Here is a 21,155-nt window from a genome sequence, read left to right on the forward strand (position 1 = left end):
CAGAGGAAGGCAGCGAAAGGCTTATTACGCGCTGCAGAACAGCTGCGTGAAGCCTCCTGAACTGGTGCTCAAATCATTTCTGATATCCCACTGTGTCCTTTAGCATAAGCACGTCTGTTTGCCACGCTGCGGCGAGGGGTGTGGATGCTATAGAGAATTCTGAAAGGTTTGCTTTGCCGAACGGCTGCATCTGGCTGCTGCTGCTCGGCCTCAGAGCTCTGTAACCCCACGAGCTGATGCGATTGACTTGCTGGGATGCTGGGTATTGCAAGAATCTTACCGGGCCTCCAGTTACTCCAGCAATGTTCAGAGGAGTGGGCAATTCATGCACCGTTAGTCTATTTTCCATTAACTTGCAAGTCTCTCTCTCGTTTCCAGTTGTCATCTTCTAAATGGATTCCAGTGAGTTTTCGGGCTCGTTGGACCCCCTGTCTCTGCCTGACAAACCACTTATTGGCGATCTTCCTGCTGACATGGAGTTTGGGGAAGATCTCCTGGGCTCCCAAACAGCTTCTACCCAGGAGGCTTCAGTTCTTCAGCCCCCTGGCTGGGATCAATCCAAGCAGATGACCGCAGACGGGGACTTGGACCTTCTAGTGAAGGGGGACAGCCTGTCTGAACTAAACAAATCAAGTGACCTCAGTCTAGATAAACCTAGTGTCTTGGACATGCTGGAGAAACCCGGTGTCTTAGATGACCTGGATAAAACTGCTGGCTTGATGGAGCTAGATAAATCGGAGGGTCTGGACGGGCTGTATAAGGCACGGCCTTCCCAGGACGCAGAGGATGGGCCGGGGGACTCCTCTGCCCCCTCTAGAGAAGCCCTTGTTCCAGAAACGTGGAAAGAAGGGGAAGACGCACCAAAAAAAGACTCTGGGGACCTAAAGGAAGATGGTGCCGCTGCTATTCCTGCGCCGTCTGATGACAATGCCCCCGAATCGCCCCCACAGCCCGTTCCTCACTCTGGAGACCTCGGCAGTGCCCCAGCCACAGAAGAAACCACAGCACAATCCTCAACTCCGCCAGCGGCCCCTGCACAGCTCAGTCTTAAACAGTCAAAAAAGACGAGGTTGAAGGCACCAAGGAAAAGCTCGCCTGTGCAGAGGGAAGGGCCTGCAGGGGAAGCAGAGGGGGAGCTGAGCCCGGACAATAATGCAGCAGCTCTGCCCCATGAGCACACGGAGGAAAACCAGGCGGAGGAAGGAGATGACAACGGGAACAACTCCCTTAAAGAAAGTAGCGTACCGAAGGCACAGGAGGCTGTGCCACCAGCAGGTAGGTTGTTGGCTCTGCAGGACTTGGCTTCCTGTAGCTCAGAAGGCTGCCGGCTGAAGTTGGAGGCTGTTCTCCACTCCAGCTTTCCCCATCTTCCCCTGCCATGGAAATCATTGGGGCTGCTGATGGGCTAGATGTGGAAAAAGTGTCTTGCCGTTTAGGAATAATGTTCTGGAAGCTGTTCCTTTGGTGCACACAAGCTCTCACTCTGGTTTTCGTAGCTTTAACTTTGATTTTTAATGTTTGTGGCAGCTAGGAGCTCCCCTGATAAAGCTGCTGCCGTACATCATCTTAAGTCACGCTCCTCATCATCGGAGTCCTTCCTGGAGATGAGGGTGACCAGGAGATGTTTCCCATAGCCTGCCTCCCCTCGTGCAGGGAGGTCTCTCTTGTGTTGGAGAAAACCAAGACGTGAGATTCAAGTTTCTTCTGTGCTTCTGTTGCAGGAGAAGGCCTGTCTGGGAAGGGAAGCGAGACGCCAGCTGAGAAGGTGAGGAGAATGCAGTCAAGTACGTATGCTGCTGGAGAACTGGGGGTGTCTGGCTGCTGCCAAACTCACTGAGAGATGCTGGCTGTCTGGTCACCCCTCTGAGAAGGAGCTTGCACGTCTCCAGTGATGGAGTGGTCCCTGTGTGTGCTGCCACTGTGCTGTACATGTGGCTTCAGCATCTCTCTCCCTGCCACCCCCAGGTGGAATGTCATTCCCATAGGCCTGCCTGCCCCTCTACTCCCCCCCTTGCCATCTCTGGTCACGTATCCGTGGAGTTTTTTTCCTTTTTCAGCCTGGTCATTGGGAATTCAAAACCCAGAGGTTGAAACTGCGCTGTGATCTGAGATATTTACCCATGGTCGTCCCAGCAGATGGTTAGTCTAAGTATTTTCTGAATGTCTTCTAGGAACAGAAAAGAAGTGAACGAGCCAGAAGATCAGAAACTGCCAGGCCTGAAACTGTGAACTCCGCTGAGAGCAGTGAGTAACCAGGGCTGGCCGGTGCCTGCCTTCAGCCAGAGCGTGAGGCCTAGGCCCAGCACGGGCAGGCAGACTGTGTTGTGAATAGGATGGGGGTAGGGACTCTGGAGCTTTTGTGCAGCCTTTCCTGTTACACAGGATAGGTCCCTTCGCCCGTGAGTTTTCATTTCAGGGTTCTTGCCTTGATTTCTCAGCGCCTTTAAGTTGAGGAGAGGGTTGCAGTGTTTTTACAGTGGTTTGTGGACAAGCAGCAAGTAGTAATAGGATGAGACTCTGGGGGTGTTCCCAGGAAATCCATCTTCCATCTCCTTAGCCAGGACCTTTCTTCCTTTGCCTCTAAGCCATCAGGCTGTCTGGAGGAAGGTTGTGTTTGGGGGACGTCCCTGTAAAAGTACTTGAGATCTCTGTTCTTTGAGATGCTGAAAGTTGCACTGACATTCCCTAGCATTTTTTGGTTGGTCCTTCCTTGTCTGCCTGTACTGGAGAAGTGTCTGGCAATCCAGCTTGTTCTTTTCAAGGTTTACTGGTCCTTTTAAGGTTTACTGGGTCCCTTTATCTTGCTAACAAGGAAGGTAGAAAGCATAGAGAGACTGCAGCAAGATGACCACGGAAAGCCCCAGCATGCCTCTCACGGAATGACTTTCTGTCTCAGTTCCTAATGGGGAATTTCTCTGCGTCTTCTGCCTCTGCTTTGCAGTTCCAGTCTCTGATGAAGATTCTGATGCGATGGTGGACGATCCCAATGACGAGGATTTTGTTCCTTTTCGTACCCGACGCTCGACTCGCATGTCCTTACGCACGCAGATGGCTCAGCGAGCCGCCCGCTCTACTGTCACCAAGATGACGTGTGCCAACTGCCGGACCCCTCTGCAGAAGGGCCAGACTGCCTACCAGCGTAAAGGGCTCCCTCAGCTCTTTTGCTCCAGCTCCTGCCTCACCACCTTCTCAAAAAGACCACCTGGCAAGAAAATATGCACCTTCTGTAAAAAGTGAGTGGTCATTGCCCTTTCCTCAGCGATCCTGTGCTTGTGACCCCACTCACTTGCCCCACAGCCCTGCCTGCCAGTACCCATCCCTGTGATCCTCATGCTTCCTTTGTCTCCCACATCATCTGTCCACTGCCAGGTATTGCCCCATGTCTTCTGTCACTCGCTGTGTATCCCATCTTCCTTTCACCCCCTTCACATTATTTATTGTCTCTCTCTGCCAGGCTTAATGCCCCATATCCCTGCCTCCCCTCAAAACAACCTCCTGCATGCTTCACCTTCAGGCACTGCCGCTCTGGGCTGGAGCAGAGGCTGCTGTGGGCCAGTTCTTGCCACCTCCTTGTGATAGCAAAGTCCCTGCACCACAGCATGCCACCCCATCCTTTTGGGGCAGGACTGGTGTGTCCCTGCACTAACGCATTCCTTTTGATCCCCAGGGAGATCTGGAACACCAAGGACTCTGTGGTTGCCCAGATTGGTTCAGGAGGCTCTTTCCACGAGTTCTGCACCTCCGTCTGCCTCTCCCTCTATGAGGCCCAGCAGCAGAGACCAGCACCTCAGTCTGCTGACCCCTCAGACACCATCCGTTGCAGTGTCTGCCATAAACCTGGTGAGGTAAGCAAATCCCTTGTATTTTGCTTGTCCCCGATCAGGAGCTTGTGACCTGCAGATCTTGGCCCTGCCTGGAACCATTGCTGAGCATTTACTGAGTTCTCCTGTCGTGTGAGGTCTCAGTCCCTGAGCTGCCTCGGGCTCACTCCCAGGTTCTGCCTTGCTGCTGTGAACTAGCCCTTATTCCCAGAAATACAGCTTCTGCTTCTCCCCACCCTGCAGGCTGCTACTTTCTGCCACTCCACTCTCCCAGTTGCTCTGCTGGCTCCTGGCGAGAAGCCAGCTTGAGTTGACAGCAGCTTCCAATAGGGAACTCGCCTGGGTTTTAGTGTAACAGCCCATTCTCCCAAGGGCTGTGTGTGGCGCGCGTGTGGGAGGGAGACCCGTGGTGTTCTGAGGGAGTGACAGCAACGGTGTCTCTGCAGATCCAGCACGAGGTCAGCAATGGGAACGTGGTTCACCGCATTTGCAGCGATGCCTGCTTCACCAAGTTCCGAGCCACCAAGGGGCTGAAAACCAACTGTTGTGATAACTGTGGACTTTATATCTACAACAAGGGCTTGCCCCTGGAGTACCTCTTCCATGAAGGCCAGCAAAAGCGCTTCTGCAACTCCGCCTGTCTCAACAGTTACAAGAAGGTGTGTGGAGTCAGCTACCGGGGGCGAGGGGAGAGGGAGCTTCTCGGTGGGTACACATCTCCCTCGTTCAGTTTGGCACAGGACACTTGATGCAATAAATAGCAGGCAGCTTCAACCCCCCTGGTCTTTTATTGCTGACAGAACAGCTTGAAGAGACTGCTGTGGAGAAACTCTGAAGCAGGCAAATAGAAGTTAGTTGTACTGCTTGGGGCCCATCCTGGAGCACAGGTCAAACACTCAGATACAGCTGGACCGTGCAGTTACACTGGGAAATGCAGTTAGCATGAGATGGCTTCTTTTGGATGCCTCCCCAAAGCTTGGCTGTATCTGTTCCTCTGTGGTCTGAGCAGGCTTTGCTTAACTGTCCTGATAGGACTGCCAGCTTCTGTGTTCCTGCCAGGGTACCCTGGAATGAGAAGCAGAGGTGCCAAAGGTGGCTTTTCTCTACCACCACCTGAACCTGCAGACCGTGAGCCTGGCTCTCACAACGAGTGTTCCCTGCGGGAGAGCTGCCCTGTGGTGGATGCTGTAGTGGGGTGGAGTGTGAGGGTAAGACCTCCGTGGCTCTGATGGGCTCCCTGGCAGCTCTGCTCTGCTCTGTCTTTGCAGAAGAACACCCGAGTCTACCCGTGCATGTGGTGCAAGACGCTGTGCAAAAACTTCGACATGCTGCCCAACGTGGATCGCAGTGGCAAGATGGGACTGTTCTGCTCCATTTGCTGCACTACCTCCCACAAAGTGAAGCAGTCAGGCTTGGTTGGTAAGGGCGCTCACAGGGATTCAGTCACCTCTCCACTCTTAACTCCTTCCTTTGTGCTATTTATGCCTTGTGGATGAGACTGGAAGGAAGGCATGGTGCTCACCTGGGAAGGTGTCTGGGGAGGAGTCCAGGGAGGCAAGTGGAAGGAGATGTGGAGAGGGAGTGACCCTGCAGTACGTAGCCATTGTAATGCTGAGGGGATAGTGTCCATTGCTGTTCTTGAGAACGCAGGAAGCAGTTGTAGTACTGTGTTGTGCTGGAATTGCACAGAGTACCAGGGTGTCCAGGACTGTGTCTGGTCTCTGTTGACTGGTACAAGTATTGCAGTCTGTTTTGTCCAAATTTCTGTAGAGCCAGGATCACGTCCTTGAACCAGTCTGCTTTCCATCCTTGTTTGATATTTCTGTCCTAGCAGAAGCTGGTGCTCTTAGTTCCCTGATGTTCTTGTCCCTTCCCTTCTGGTAATAGCTTTCCAGACTGAGGATGTGTGAGTAGCTTGCATGCCATCCTCAGAATCCAGTCCTTTGCTGCTGGCCTCACCAATTCCTGTCTGTTTCATCAGGTCCCCCTAGACCCTGCAGCTTCTGCAGAAAGAGTTTATCTGAACCCTGCTATTACAACAAGACAGACCGGGTTGTCTACCAGTTCTGCAGCCCCAGCTGCTGGACCAAATTCCAGGTACTGAAAAATCCTTCATGCTGGGCTGGGCCCTAGAGCTCCTGCCTCTTTTCACACTTAGCAGAGGCTGCAGCTTCTTCAGGCTCCTCAGGGAGGGTCCATAAGAAAGTCTCTGCTGGAGCACAGGAGTTCCAGTGACTGTAGCTGTCGCTTTCTAATTCTTGGCCCTACCTCCCCTCTCTTCAGCTGAGATAAGGCTGGCTGTAATTATGTCCTGTCTAGCAGCTTATGCCCAGTGGGAGTGCAGCACAGAACTGCGCTGCATGAGTGGTTTGGGACATAGTGGCCTTACAAGGGTACAAGCAAAAGCACAAATGAGCTAACAAAGCACCATCAGCACCTGCTAGCATGGAAAGAGGCGGAGCTGCACTCTGAACCAGGTATCACCAAGGAACATAAGTCACCCAGGTCATGTCGTCTAAGAATTCACAGCCAGCAGGCTTGGAGACCTCGTGTCCTAATAGTCCTCAAAGGCTTGGTTGATACTTTTCAGTTTTCTGGTGTTGAGTTTTAGCATTTGTGAAATGTTCATGGTATTCAAAGGCAACTGGGAGAATATTAGTTTTGTACAGTTGTCAAAGAACAAAGCAACAGCCAGGAAGACCTGGGAAACCTAGGCCAAGACATGCCTTGGGCAATGGAGAAAACTTAGAGCATCTAGAGGTAGAGAGTTAGTTACTGACAGTTGCAGTGTTTTATTTTGTATGTTGTTTTTTGTGTTTTTTTTTTTTTTCTATTTCCTCTTCTTTTTCTTTTTTTTAATAAATCCTTGATATCACAAACAAAAAAAAAATCCTTGATATCACAAAAAAAATAAAAATCCTTTGAGATCACAAACTGGGCAAGGGTAGCTGAAGAGTCTTCACAGGTGTAGACTTCATGAGACACTTGAGTTCTTGCCATGTAAAATCAGCATTGTAGTAAATGTGAGTAAAGCCATGCATAACCTGGATTAGGTGACGTCTTACTGTCAGATCTCAGAAAAAAACACGCTGAAGGGAGTGTTTCATGATGTCTTGGGGATCAGTACTGATATCAATAATATCAACACCTTCATTAGTCATCTGGAAATAACGTCAAAGTAAGCAAGATAAAATTTTGCAGATGAAACAAAAACCAGTGAAGTGTTAACTCATGCTGAGGTCAGGGCAAAGCAAAGTCATTGGGTTGTTTGACGAGACGGGTTCCTCCTAACGTGTACTTAAATACAGCTCAGTGCAAGATCCTGTATCAGCCTTACCCAGGTAATGTGAGGTTGTAAGTCCTGGAAAGTAAGGACTTTGAAAAGGCTCTGTGATTGCAGCAGATAAGCTACTAAGCTTGAGTGCCTCAGTCTACAGTTAAAAGTTTGGGGCCTAGGGAGGGAGCAAAAGATCTACCTAGAATGAGGCACAGATAGGAGGGATATTTATCCAATGTCCACATTTTTAATGCAGAAGAAAAATAGGGAGAGTCCTGAAAGAAGCTGCAAAACTACAGGGAGCCTTGAAAATTGTATGTACAGAGGCACTTGCAGAGCACCTTATCAGCAACAAAACCAGATTATTTTATTAATAAGGTATCTGTGTTGACAAGACCTCAAGTGCTAAACGGCTCTTTAATCTAGCAGAGGAAGGTGGCATGAGAATGCCTACTTCGATTCTGAAGTTACATTACCCTGAAAACAAGAACTAGGCACATGTGCTTCGAGATCTTGCAGAGGAAGTCCCAGCAGAGGTAGCAGAGCCCCTATCCCTTAACATTTTCAAACGCAGAGGGGTGGCAGCCTGAAAGCTCGCCTCCCTGAGCTGCACCCAGTACAAAGGAAGCAAAGTGAAATTACTCGAGAGTCTGCTCCCCAGGAGCTTGAGACATCATCTGAGGGACTGACTGTGAGTCACTGACAGTGGCAGGCAGCACGGGTCTGAGCGGGGCCGGTGGACTGCTGTGATCAGTGGAGCAGGCAGCACGACTGGAGGCAGTGCAGGTCGGGTGCTTGCTGCCCTCCGTGTGCCTCTCCCTCCGTCAGCTGTCTTTGTTTCCCGCAGCGCACCAGCCCGGAAGGTGGGATCCACCTGAACTGCCATTACTGCCACAATCTTTTCAGTGGGAAGCCGGAGATCCTTGACTGGCAGGTGAGGACTTTCCCCGGGGAGCACGTTGAGGCTGAGGCCAACCCCAGCGAGGACCGCAGAGCTCTTCCTCTCCTTGCTCAAAGCAGAGCCCCTTCTGGGCCAGTGCCACGAATGCCCCGGCTGCAGAGACCCACAGTCTTGCCCTCGCTTCCCCGGGAAGCCTGGGGACCTCCTGCCAGCCTGGCTGACCTGGTGGCGGTCTCTTTGGCAGGACAAGGTGTATCAGTTCTGCTGCAAGGACTGCTGTGAGGATTTCAAGCGGCTGCGTGGGGTAGTGTCTCAGTGTGAGCACTGCAAGCAGGAGAAGCTGCTGCACGAGAAGATCCGCTTCTCGGGGGTGGAGAAGAACTTCTGCAGCGAAGGTACTTGGGGAAGGCACGGGAGAGGCAGAGCCCCCATGCCAGCCCTTGCTGGGGGAGGAGAAGAGAGCATGGAGTGGAGCAGAGGGGAGACTGTCTAGCCAGGCCCTGGGGCGAGAGCCTCGCCATGCAGTGAAAAGGGAGGACTGTCAGTGGGGATGGCTTGCTGTCCAGCCAGGCCCGAGGGCAAGATCTTTACCATTCATTGTGTCCTTGGGGAGGGCTTTCTCACAGCTTTTCTCTCTCTGGGGGCTGGGGAGACAGCAGGTGGCAGCTCCGCTCCTCCTGTCATCATGCACTTCTACGCTCTTGCGTCTGGGCTGGCCTGACCTGGCCTTGCCCTGCCTGCTGGGTTCCTGCACACAGGAGGTTGGAGTCAGACTCTTCCTAGAAGCATAGAGGTGAGAGATGGCAAGTCCCCATGAGGTCCCATCTTATCCCAGCCCCAGGGGCCAGTGCTGGATTGTTCCCTACAGTGTGTTGCGCGTGCTCTGTTGTCTCCGCAGACCTGGATTCTGGTCATGTTTGGGTCAGGGAGGCCCCCAGTTCATCCTGGGAAGGTTTCACTCCTATTGTTTCTCCGCAGGGTGTGTGCTTCTTTACAAACAGGATTTCACCAAGAACCTGGGCCTGTGCTGCATCACCTGCACCTACTGTTCTCAGACCTGCCAGCGGGCGGTCACCGAGCAGCTGGAGGGCAGCACCTGGGACTTCTGTAGTGAAGACTGCAAAAGCAAATACTTGCTCTGGTACTTCAAGGTCAGTATTGGCACTGGCAGCTTGTGCTAAGTGCTGTGGTGGGCACGGCACCCAGATAAGTGGGCATTGCGCTGAGGAAGCTCGCACTGCTGGAGTCTGGCTGGCACTGCTGCGGAGAACCTGGCACTGCTGGAGTCCTGCCTGGCAATGACGGGACACTGCTACGGGGAAGCTCACGTAGCTGGAGTCCCCAGCTGATCCTGCCAGAGCACTGCACTGAGGAAGCTCACAGTGCTGGATCCGCGGCTAGTGCTGCTGTGAGAAGTTCGCACCGCTGGAGACCCCGGCTGGCACTGGCAGGGCACTGCTGTGGGGAAGCTCACAGCACCTTGCCATGTGCACCGTTCACTGGAGAGTTGTGTTGCACTCGGAGGGGGTGTGGTTAGTTACTCCTTGTTTCTCTCCTGCTGATGCGGGCTTTAGGCAGCTCGGTGCCATGCCTGCAAGCGTCAGGGGAAGCTGCTGGAAACCATCCACTGGCGAGGGCAAATCAAACACTTCTGCAACCAGCAGTGTCTGCTGCGATTTTACAACCAACAGAACCAGCCCAACCTGGACACGCAGAAGGGGCCCGAGAGCCTGCTGAACAGTGAGTAGGAGGGAGGGAGGGGACCTGCATAGCTCAGTCTGAGAGACACAGGGAAGACTGAACAGCGAGGGGTGGAAGCTTCCTGCCTGGGACTGGATGAGACGCTAGGGAACAATCCTGCACTGGCCCTTGGGGGGGAAAGGACGGAGTGGGACCTAATGGGGCTTCTCCATCTCTAACGTCTATGGTTCTATGACACACAGGGCCCAGACGGGAGGAGCCGGTGCCAGCGTGCTGCCTGTAGCTCACACTTAGCGAGGATACTCAGGGATTTAACGGGCGACTCCATCCTCATGTTGCCAGCGGAGAGCTCGATTTACAGGGTTAGGGGACAGCGTGGCTTGGCATGATAATCCACCTGCAGCCCCACACCACCTCCGAGCTGTGACCTTCTCAGATCTCATAAACTAATCAGGATTGGGCCAGGTCAGTGCTTGGATGGGAAGCATTCAAGGAAAACGCAGGGTGCTGCAGGAAGTGGTGCTGGTGATGCTGTAGGTGGGCTCTCCTCAGCCAGAGCTGAACCTAGGCCGATCTTGAGGGAGCGCAGAGCCGCTGGAGGCTCTGTCTTGCGCTGTTAGATTGGAGTCCTACCACTTACCCAAAGATCGCTGCAGCTTGGGGGAGTTGCCAACCCCGTGTCCCGGATAACCCCATTCTGCATCTGTGGAGTTCCCGCTGGAGAGGAGATTCTCACTGCCTGTTGCCCCATTTCCTATCATTAACTTGAGCCAGTTGCTTCTGGAAGATTGCAAAGTGCTTTGGGGTCCCTCAGGACGGAAGGTGCTCGTAGTGACAGTGACAAGACATCGCATGGCCCTCGGACACTCGCAGAGTCTCGCTTTGCTCGGTCTGTGGTAGGCCATGATCTTCTAGGTGATCTGATGTAGTTAACAAAATGCCAGCAGCTTGTGGTGTGACTTCCTTCAGCGCATCAAGCTTCGACAGATGCCTCTATCGCAGGCTAAGTGCTTCGCTGCCCCCTGGAATTTCGTGAGGTGTAAAACCCTGAGTGGGGTGCGCTGAGGAGGGGAAACCAAGAGGAAGACCTTCTGTGAGAGACCTCATCCTCCGTCCCCAGGCTCTTCCTGGTGCCTCTCTCCTCACAGCAGTGAGCTAATCACGAGATGGGGGAAACCCTGGATGCCATCACTGCTTGGAGAGCACAGCAGAGCTGCTCTGCCAGAAGCAGGAGGTTCCCCCAGGCGGGGGAGTCCTGACCTGCCCTCCAAGAGCCGTGCTCTGTAAAATGCCGTGTGAGGTGACAGCTCAAGTGACAGCACGTTGGGGTGACCTGGATGAAAATCTGCCGGTTTCAGCTGGCATTGGGGTGTCCAGAGAGAGACTGCTTGATGGGACACAGAGTGTCCTGCTGCCCCAGGGGAGGAAGAGGCATTGAGCTTGCCCTGTAGCTCACCGAGTGATTCTACAGCCCTAGCTGTGCTGCTTGGTTTGTGCTCTGCTCTCAAGGCATCCTACCTGTGAGGCACCAGTAACACTGCTCTGGGGACACAGGCACAGCAAACAAGCCACTGCCTGCCAAGGGGAAGCATCTACTTCACACCATTTGGCCCTTACCTCTTGGAGACACGGACCGTGAGACCCTCTTTGAGTACCTTCTCCAACACCACCGGGAACTTTGCTGTTAAGCGTGCGGGGCATTGCCCTTCACTGTGTCACAGCTCACTGTGTTCACTGTGCCAGCTGCGGGACAGCTGTAGACAGCCTTGCCCAGGGACTGTGCCATCCTGGCCAGCTTGCCGTGGAAGGATGCTGGAGCCAGAGCTGCTGTGCGCTTACACAGAGCTTTCCAGCCCCGCGTGCTGTGTGGGGTGTTGCAGGAGGAGCAGCTTGCCTCCACTGGTGAGGAACCACTTCTGCCTGCTCCAGTCAGGGTCTTCTGTGCATCTGGCAGTGGTTTTGTAAGCTTCTGAGGGACTACCTGGATTTTAGGCCCAGCTGGGGCTGGGCTGCTGACTACTTGCTTGTTTTATAGCCAGTGTTGCCTAAAAGCATTCATTCCTGCGATCCAGTGGCTGCTGCCAGCCTGGTGATCCTGAGGGTGCTTGCTGACCATGAAAGTGACCGTTCCTTTGCTGGGAACACAGTCTGTGTAAGAAGTGATTGAGGAGCTCCTGCCACAGAACTGTGCCCAAAGAATTCAAAGGGAACGGGCTCGGTATAGGGCTATCCATCTGGAGAGGAGAGGGCCAGTCGTCTTGGTTGGTGCAGCTGAGACCTTGACAGTTCCTTGCTGGTGTTAGGATGAGAGTAAAGAACAAGCCGCAGCTTTCTTGAGAGCCTGGACACGTAGCGTGTAGAGCTTTGTGGTGTGAGAATCTTGTTTCCTACTGTCCTAAATCCTTGGCCTGTGAGACAATGACCCTTGCTTTTATTCTGCTTTAGCAGACTCCGCTCGTACCCTTCTCCATAGCTTCTTTCCCCATCCATGTCTCCTGCTGCCCATCCACTGGTCACGGGGAGCTCTTGGACCCACTGAGCCGTGGCAGGTGTGGGGCTGAACGTCCAGCTGGAGGCTAGGGAGTTTGCTTGGGCTGGAACTTGCCTGTCCCCTCGGTGGCAGTCACCAAATGTCTTTTGCTGTGCCTCTGTTTGCTGACGAGCAAAGTTCTTGGGATTTCCTCGCGACGCAGGAAATTGCACAGTATAAATGCCAGTGTGCTGATCCTTTGGGAGTCTGGGTTTTTCCCGGAGAGCCTATCTGTAGGAGGAGCAAATGGACCTGCCACTCTGTTTGGGTGCTGACGCCTGCTGCTTTCCTTGCAGGCATCTCCTTCGTGCATGGCCCACGGTTAGTCAGTGCTGCAGAAGGAATTCTTTTTCCTAGCCACGTGGGTAGCCAGGGTTCACGGGAGACTTGGATGAAGGTGCTTGTAGCTCAGCAGCCTCTGAGATGGGTGCTCTGCAAAGCGAGTGGGATGGAATTATCATCCAAGGCAGGATGATACGGTTACCACCTGAGACTGGTGTCTGCCACGTGTGCCTCTTACCTGCTGGTGATCCGCTCTCTCCTGCATCCCTAGCGCTGGGCAAAGCTGTCTCTGTACTTTCTGGGATACCTTACAGCAAGCTATTACCTCTGTCACCTTCTTCCTAGGGATCTCGAAGCACTTTGCCAAGATATTTGTAGCAGGGAGATGGAGGCACAGGGAGGGGCCATGGCTCGGTACAGCAAGCCAGTAGGCAGAGCTGGGAATGGAGCCCTGGATTCCTCTCTCCACAAGGGGCTGGGATTTCTCCTGACCTGCTGTGATGGGAATGGGGTGGACTGCAAGGGAACTCAAAATGACATGGCAATGACTTGATTTTGGAGTTGTAGTGCCTTCGGAGGTGCTAGGGCTAGAGATTTTTGGAATGACTGTTCCTGGAGCGGCCAGGAGCAGTTTCTGGGGAGCCTGTCACTGCCCTCTGGCCTGTGGCTGTTGCCACCTCCAGTCCCAGCAGTGGGACCTGTTAGCTGAGGAGCTCTTCAACTGAGAGGCTTTGCTTTTTCTTGCAGGTCAGTCTTCAGAACCAAAACCACCTGCCTCTTCCCCACAGAAGGCAGAGACTAACACGGTAAGGCCCGCTGGAGGTAGGAATTTGCAAGGTAGCATAAAGTGTTTGTCCCCAAAGAGAACAGATCTGCCATTGCTTGCGGAGATTTCATTTTACAGCCAGTGCATTTTAAGATGGTGGTGGCCTGGGCAGTGGGAGCTGATGCAAGCTGCTGGGGAGGGCAACTTCAGCACGTCTCCTGCACGGGGGATAAATAACTTCCCCGACAATGAAACAGACACCAGAGCAGACTGCCACTGTGGCGCTGGCTCCTTTCTGCATGGTGCTCCCCTGTGCCTGGGCATTATCACTGTCCCTCTGAGTTCCCTGCTGGTTCTCGCAGGGATCTCACACAGGTTTGCTGCCCACCAACATCAGCTTGGCAGCCCTTTGGCCAAATGTGGCCGTGGGAGCATGTGTACGTGTGCTGCGGGCTGCCAGGCTGCAGGAGGCTGTAACTGAGGTTGAGGAGAGGTGGTGCTGCTTTTGCTGGACACCAACCTCCTGCTTTCTGCGTTTCCTAGTTGTCAGCAAAGACCTCCTCAGCACAGATGTCTCCAGCCGCGCCGCCTCCCCCGCCCCCTCCAGTTCCAGCCACCCCTCGGAAGAACAAAGCTGCCATGTGTAAACCACTGATGCAGAACCGGGGTGTTTCCTGCAAGATAGAAATGAAGTCCAAAGGATGTCAGACAGGTAGGAAAGTAAGACACGACTGCAGGACTGAAGGGGCGTTTTGGAAAGGCAGGTAGCATGTCCCTGCTCCAGACGGAGTGTGAATCCAGCTTGAAATGCTCTTACAGAGCTGCTGGGTGTTCAGCATTATGCTGAGGAGAGTTAGGGATGTACGGGGAACGCATGGGAAGGCTGGAGGTAGGGCACCCATTTCCAACAGCAGCAGGAGGAAAGCTGCAGAGAGCGCTGCAGCGTGACCCCACCTCTCTTACGGTATTTGGGACAACTTGTTTCCCTCTAGAGATCATCAGCTTGCTTGAGGGGCTGTCTGCTGAACAGGTTCCACTGTGGAGCTGCCGTTGGGCATGTGTGTGTGTGTGGTCTCTAGCACATACAAAGCAACTAGACCTCTTGGCAGGGCCACGTAAGAGCAGGGCTTGCACCTTTGGCTAAGGCAAGCCCCTCGGGGTGCAGGGCTGCCTGGCTTGCTGCTGCTCCAGCTCTGCCCGTAAGTCACAGACGCTGGTGGCTAGAAAGGCTGTGGTGCTGGATGGCTGCGTGGGCATGGCAGTGCACAGCTCGGCTGGGTGGAGGAGCTGCTGGGAGCGAGCTCACTGACGTACTTTTGCTCTTGTCAGAGGCTGACTGGAAGCCCCAGGTGATTGTGTTGCCAATCCCAGTCCCGATCTTCGTGCCTGTGCCTATGCATATGTACTGCCAGAAAGTACCTGTGCCTTTCTCCATGCCTGTCCCGGTAAGCCACACACTTCACCTGCTTGTGTTCTCTTACTGTCTCGGTCCTGCCTCGCTGCAGCCTTCCTGCTTCTCTGTCTGTCCTCTACTCCTGCCTCTGCTTTTACAGCAGTCGGCCGAGCCAGAGCTCCCTGCGGGCGCAGCATGTCTCTGATCTTTGCCTGCTGTGCTGCTGTCAACAGGTGCCTGTGCCAATGTTCCTGCCCACCACGCTGGAGAGCACAGATAAGATTGTGGAGACCATTGAGGAGCTGAAGGTGAAGATCCCCTCCAATCCTCTGGAGGCTGACATCCTGGCCATGGCAGAGATGATTGCGGAGGCTGAGGAGCTGGACAAGGCCTCCTCAGACCTGTGCGGTAGGTTCTGCTGTGCCTTCAGCTGGCCCAACAGCTGCCATCGCGTGGGGTTTGCCTGCTTTGGGAGCCAGAGCATCTGCCCAAGGCCTTTGAGAAGGAGAAGAGCAGAGCAAGCCCTCAACTACTGCTGAGGAAATACTAGGAGCAGGGAGCAGTGCCAGCCACTGACCCTTGGGGTGCCAGGCTCGTGGCTGTTCAGGCTCTTACCTAAAGCAGCTGCCCAGCCAGACCAGCAGTCCTGACCTCACAGATGCTTTTAGCTGGGGACTGCATTCCTTAAGCTCCAGTGACAAGAAACAAGGCTGGGGAAAGGACAGAGGTGCAATTTCTTGTAGTTTCAGCCATTGTGGGGCTGCTCTGAGCCCAGAACTGTGCCCCAGGGAGCCTGACTTCATTTTCCAGCTGTCACAGGGAGAACAGACAAAAGACTTTTTTTGAAAGTTGTGTTTCTGATCTGCTTTTGCATTGCAGACCTGGTGAGTAACCAGAGTGCAGAGGGTCTCCTGGAGGACTGCGATCTGTTCGGACCAGCGCGGGACGACGTGTTGGCTATGGCTGTCAAGATGGCAAATGTCCTCGATGAGCCAGGCCAGGACCTGGAGGCTGACTTCCCTAAGAGTAAGAGCTAGGTGAAGCAGGCACGCGGGGCTGCTCGTGCTGCAGCAGGGTCCTCCTGCTGCCCTCAGCCCACCTTTGCCAACAGCGTTAAGACCTGTGTGAACTTACCTCCCCATGCCCTCTGACTGACCCCACTTGAGGCCAGGAACTGAGGGTCTTGCAGATGACTGCCCACAGCGGGGGTGAGACCACCACTTTTGAACAAGTCTCTGTTTTCTGGCTAACTGACCTGCTGCAGACATAGAGAAGGGGGAAAGAGAAGCTGATTTTAACAGCACAAAGAGCATGGCAAAGGGGCTGGTATGTTTACAGGTAATGATTCCAGAGGATCCAGAAAGGCCTGACAGACCTGGACAGGGCACGATGTCTTGGGAGATGGCAGAGTTGCTCAGTGTGTCTGTCGAAGGGCAGGAGGTGGGAAGGAGGAGCAGGGACACGCACGGCAGTTTGGAGGCAGTTTACTAGTGGCAGAGGACAGAGAACTGGGGTGCTGTGCCAGGCTGTCACCAGGGCTGGCCTGGTGTGAGGGGATGAGGAATGTTCCTGAAGTGTAAAAAAAAACAGAACTGTCAGAAGGGGGAATTTTGGGTTCTGGTTAATCTGAGAAAGCTTGCGGCTCTGGCAGCTAAAGCTGTTTCCTTTGTTGAGCTGGGGCTAAATGCTCGTGCCAAGCAGGGGTGGGGGTGTGAATTGTTGGGCTACGTGTTGCCTCTTCCTCTGGCTAAGAACCAGGCCAGAACAGTCATCTGGCTGAGACGTCTCCCTGCCTCTTACCTCTGCTGGGGACAGGATGAGGTGTCTCAGCTGAGCTTTTCCACCTCTGTTTCCTTTCAGACCCTCTGGACATCAACCCCAGTGTGGATTTCCTCTTTGACTGTGGGCTGGTGGGGCCAGATGATGTGTCCACAGAGCAAGAGCTGCCTCGTGCTGTCCGAAAGGTGAGCTCTTAGTGGGTGCTGCCTGCTCAAAGCCGTGTGGATTTGGAGTGGGAGCTGCCCTCTGGGACATACTTGGAGGTGAGGTGTGCTGGGGAGGTTGTACCCTCTCCCTTCAGGGCCTGCCTTCAGATGGAAGTACTTGTCTGGGGCCCTGGGTGCGAGCTGGCCTCTTTCCTGCCTGTCATCCTCAAAACTGATGGGTTTTGGCTTGGCTGTCAGCAGGAGGATGCCTGCTGGTGTGGGTATAGGCACGGTGGGAGGGAGCTGGCTGTCAGCAGGCCCGAGGAGCGGCTGGGAGCCTTGCCTCTGTCCCAGGTACACGTCTCATCTCATGATACATCTTTCTGCAGGGGCAGAAGCGTCTGGTGCTCTCTGAAAGCTGTTCCCGGGACTCGATGAGCAGTCAGCCCAGCTGCACAGCACTCAACTACTCGTACGGTGTGAATGCCTGGAAGTCCTGGGTGCAAGCCAAGTATGCAGGGGGAGAGACCAGCAAGGGAGAGGAGCTGCGCTTCGGCCGTAAGTGCCCTGGCGGTACGGGGTGGAGCGGCAGAAACCTCCCAGCAGCTGGGCCCCAGGTGTTGAGGTGCTCCTGACCTCGCAGGCTATTGTCTGAGGCTGCCGTGCTTGTTTCCACAGCCAAGCCCATGAGGATCAAGGAGGACATCCTGGCCTGCACAGCAGCTGAGCTCAACTACGGCCTGGCTCAGTTTGTCAAGGAGATAACACGGCCCAATGGGGAGCGCTATGAACCGGACAGCATCTATTACCTCTGCCTAGGCATCCAGCAGGTGAGGGAGGGCTTTTTGTCCTCAAGTCCTTCCCAGCCAGACCTGGGGGTCAGATCTGGTGAGGGGAGCTCGTTCCCTTTGTTCTGCTGTCTGGTGACCTAGGACAGCCCACCTGGTTCAGTCTTTGAGTGCAGTGGGTAGGGTGACAGCTGTGCCCTGGCTTTGCACCCTTCCTGCACATCCTTGAGGAAGGCTGGGAGATCTCCCAAACTCTGTCCCTTCTTCAGCACCATGTCTGCTTTGTTGTCGTGTCCTGGGGTTTCCCTCACAACATTCAGGAGTGGGTGGTCTTGGGATTCTGCTCTGTAGCTCTGGCTGTACAAGGAGGGGCTCTGTGTGTGCACCCTGGGCTCTCCGGGGAGGGTTTGCACTCCAGGTGCTACCGTGTCTCCTGACTGTGTGTTCTGTCCTTTCTAGTACCTGCTCGAGAACAATCGTATGGTGAATATATTTACAGACCTCTACTACCTGACCTTCGTGCAAGAGCTCAACAAGTCCCTGAGCGGCTGGCAACCCACGATCTTACCAAACAGTACGTGTCTCCAGATTACCTTGAACCACCACACACATACCCTGTTTCTGCTTCTAGCATCAGATCCTGCAGTCAGATTGTGCTCCTCCAGCCTCAGTTCTCTTTCTTGGCATAGGCAGTGCTGTCCTGCTGTGTTTTGGGGTCTTACTGTCCCACACTGACAGCAGAGCCAGCCTGGGTTATGCCTCAGCAGCTTCTGTTTCCCAGAGTGAGGTTGGCTGGCAGCAGAGTATGGCTGCTGTGTTTCCTGGGACAGTTTGCATTTTTACAATAGTTCACTTCGCAGTGATGTCTGAACCTCTGGCAAAGAGCACACCAAACCCAACAGGTGCAGCAGCCCATGCCTTTCCCTTCCCAGTCCGTGGGCAAGCCCTGCGCACTGCTGAGTGCTGGCCATGGCTGCTACGCTGCTGCCTTGGGAGCAGACTGCCACAAAGCTCTGCAGAAGCTTTTCATGATGCTGTGATCTGGGCTCCCTTCCCTGCAGTGCTTTGTCAAGTGCTGGTTCCCAGATGCAGCCTCTCCCTCTGCATGTTGGCTGTTGAGGCAGAGGCCTTTGGCTCCAGACCCGTGTGTCTAGACAGGAACTGGCTTTTCTTTCACCTCACCCAGTGTGGTGGAGCACTGACCTGCAGTCCTCTTTGTGGCCATCTCTAGAGACGAGCTGTTAGGACTGATTGGGTTCTAGCTTGTGTTTTGCCTGTACTTTGGGACGGCTCATGGCTGGGCAGAGCCAGCATCTAGATCCACTAACGGCTCTGGAGCAATAACCTCGTGGGGCAGTGGGTGTTGTGAAGCGTCAGCACCGAGCCGAGCTTGCCTGCGCAGGGTGAAGGGATTGCTCCAGACCCACGATCTCCAGATGCGTGGGGCTGGCTCCCAGCCATTGCTGGCAGGCACATTGTTCTAGTTCCCTCCTGAAAGAACACCAGGCCACCGTGGGTGTTGACCTGGTTCTTCCTCTGTGTTGCAGACACGGTTTTCTCACGTGTTGAGGAGGAGCACCTCTGGGAGTGCAAGCAGCTGGGCGTTTACTCACCCTTTGTGCTCCTCAACACCCTCATGTTCTTCAACACCAAGTTCTTCGGGCTGCAGACAGCGGAGGAGCACATGCAGCTCTCCTTCACCAACGTCGTGCGCCAGTCCCGCAAGTGTACCACAGCCCGGGGCATGACAAAGGTAGTGAGCATCCGCTACTACGCTCCTGCCAAGCAGAAGAAAGGCCGAGGTAGGGTCTGACAAAACATCTCTCTGTCCCTCCCTGACCCCTGCCCCCCATCACGTTCCAGCCATGATCCTATTCTTTGCCCCTTTGCAGATGGTGGCACTGGAAAGCGGAAGCGTGAGGAGGAGGTACCGGTGCTGGAGCAGCGGGAGAACAGGATGAACCCACTCCGATGCCCAGTCAAATTCTATGAATTTTATCTCTCCAAATGGTGAGTCTTTGGAGAAGAGGCACGAGATGTTTTGGGGGCCACCTCTCAGTTTCAGGGTGACCCTGTGGAGTAGCTGCTGTCCTCTGCATGTTTGTCCGTGAGTTTGAAGCCTTGACCAGGGTTTGCACTGCTTGTAGGCTGTGGCTGAGAGAACACTTCTCTCTGGCCTCTTTCACTGCTCAGCCCTCAGCCTAGGCATGGAGGGGTGTGTGGTGTGTGTGCTTTCTGGTTAGGGAGCTCACCCCAGAGCGAGGAGCTACAGGCTCAGTCTGTGGCCTAGTCCTGCCAGGGAAGGAGTCCAACAAGTCTTGAGCCTTCGAGGGCTAACTGAGAGGGCAGGCCAGGCTTTCTGAGTGCCTTCTGTTCGTACCCTGGGGCTCACCCTCCTTTCTCTCTGCAGTCCTGAGAGCCTGCGGAACCGCAACGACATCTTCTACCTGCAGCCTGAGCGGTCGTGCATCGCCGAGTCCCCGCTTTGGTACTCGGTCATCCCCATGGACCGGAGCATGCTGGAGAGCATGCTGAACCGCATTCTGGCAGTGAGGGAGATCTACGAGGAGCACAGCCGGCTCGGTGGCCTGGAGGACGACATGGACTAAGCACAAGGTGCTGCTGGGCTGGTTCCGCTCCAGCCCTGGACACCTCATCTCCCTGCCTCCTGCTGCGGGGGCCGTGCAGCGCAGGGTGGGGCCGGGGCTGCAGCAGTGCTGTCCCCTCATCGTTACCGGACTCAGACATCCCATCCTGCTCCTAACAGGCCTGTCCTACCGCGTCCCAGAGCCGCGTGGGCCATCTTCCCCCAGGCCAGGCCCTGCAGCACAGAGGTGGCAAAGCCCCCAGGGCGGTGGCCCCGGCTTGGCTCTGTCCTCCTGTTCCCCAGGGCTGCGGCCCCTTCCCCTGACACTAACCCCTTCTCCCCCTGCCCCGGGGCAGGAACCGCACAATACGGCAGAGTGCTGCCTGGGACCAGCAGCCCCTGAGGCTTTTAATTCCCCCTTCCCTTGGCATCAGCTCTTGGAGGCTGCAGGTGGCGTGGCAGGAACAGCTCTGCTGCAGTGGGACAGGGTTTTCAAGGCAGCAGGGAAGGACCACGGGTGGCACGTGAGCTGCTGGGCAGGGGAAGGGCTGATTTCAAGGGCGGGAGGTGGCTGTGGGGAGCAGGTGGAGTCAGTGCTGGAACGCGAGGGCTGAGACCCAGCTGGGCTGCCTCCCTCAATTTTGTCGACGTTTTCTGAGTCAGCAGAAAACTGACTGACACGGGTCTGTGCCAGTGCTGCCCCTCTTCCCCCCCGTCCCCGTGTGAGGTGCCACCAGCAGTGCAAGCCGGCCGGGGTGCTGGCGGCGGTGGCAGGTCCCTCCGCTCCTGCTCTGGGCTCGGGCAGCTGCTGGCAGAAGCCAGGGGTTCTGCCTGGCCTTTGCCCTCCCTCCCAAAGCTGCAGGGCCCCCGTGCCCTGCCTGGAGCAGGCTTGGCTCCGGCCGTGCTCTTCCCTGCTGCCTCCTGCCCCTCCTCGTGTTCTGGTTGGTTTTCCTGAGCTGTACATGGGTCTCAGCACTGTTGAGCCTGTATATATTGTTCTGGGCCTTGGCCCGGGGCCCTCTGTCCTCTGTGTCCATGTGGAGAGTGAGCCACTCACCAGTCTTGTTGTAGTGATAACAGGGCGGTAGGACTAACCCTGTGTCTCTGGAAACCATTCATTTCAAATAAAGATGCAGAAACCTGCGGGCAGCCCCTGCTTTCCCCTGGGGGCAGGGTGGGCTCTG

The 21,155-nt window shown here is 54.9% G+C and overlaps 1 protein-coding gene across 2 annotated transcripts; it reads left to right on the forward strand.

Moving 5' to 3' along the window:
- Nucleotides 1-222: 222 nt before the first annotated feature.
- Nucleotides 223-21,018, forward strand: ZMYM3 (zinc finger MYM-type containing 3). 2 transcript variants are annotated; one of them, XM_084294293.1, is made up of 24 exons: nt 223-1,275; nt 1,722-1,765; nt 2,172-2,244; nt 2,942-3,233; nt 3,668-3,845; nt 4,268-4,480; nt 5,090-5,240; nt 5,803-5,918; nt 7,946-8,032; nt 8,244-8,394; nt 8,978-9,150; nt 9,574-9,739; nt 13,260-13,318; nt 13,822-13,990; nt 14,608-14,723; nt 14,905-15,079; nt 15,551-15,697; nt 16,532-16,635; nt 16,986-17,154; nt 17,275-17,426; nt 17,844-17,958; nt 18,932-19,186; nt 19,277-19,394; nt 19,795-21,018. In XM_084294293.1, exons 1-24 carry the CDS (start codon nt 393-395, stop codon nt 19,991-19,993), a joined length of 4,305 nt encoding a protein of 1,434 aa, XP_084150419.1. In that variant the 5' UTR covers nt 223-392; the 3' UTR covers nt 19,994-21,018. The 2 variants fall into 2 exon arrangements, with proteins under 2 accessions (XP_084150419.1, XP_084150420.1); XM_084294294.1 differs by lacking the exons at nt 8,978-9,150; nt 9,574-9,739.
- Nucleotides 21,019-21,155: the final 137 nt, after the last annotated feature.

The sequence above is a fragment of the Netta rufina genome, assembly GCF_964035555.1.
Source record: "Netta rufina genome assembly, chromosome: 12".
NCBI classification, from domain to species: domain Eukaryota; kingdom Metazoa; phylum Chordata; class Aves; order Anseriformes; family Anatidae; genus Netta; species Netta rufina.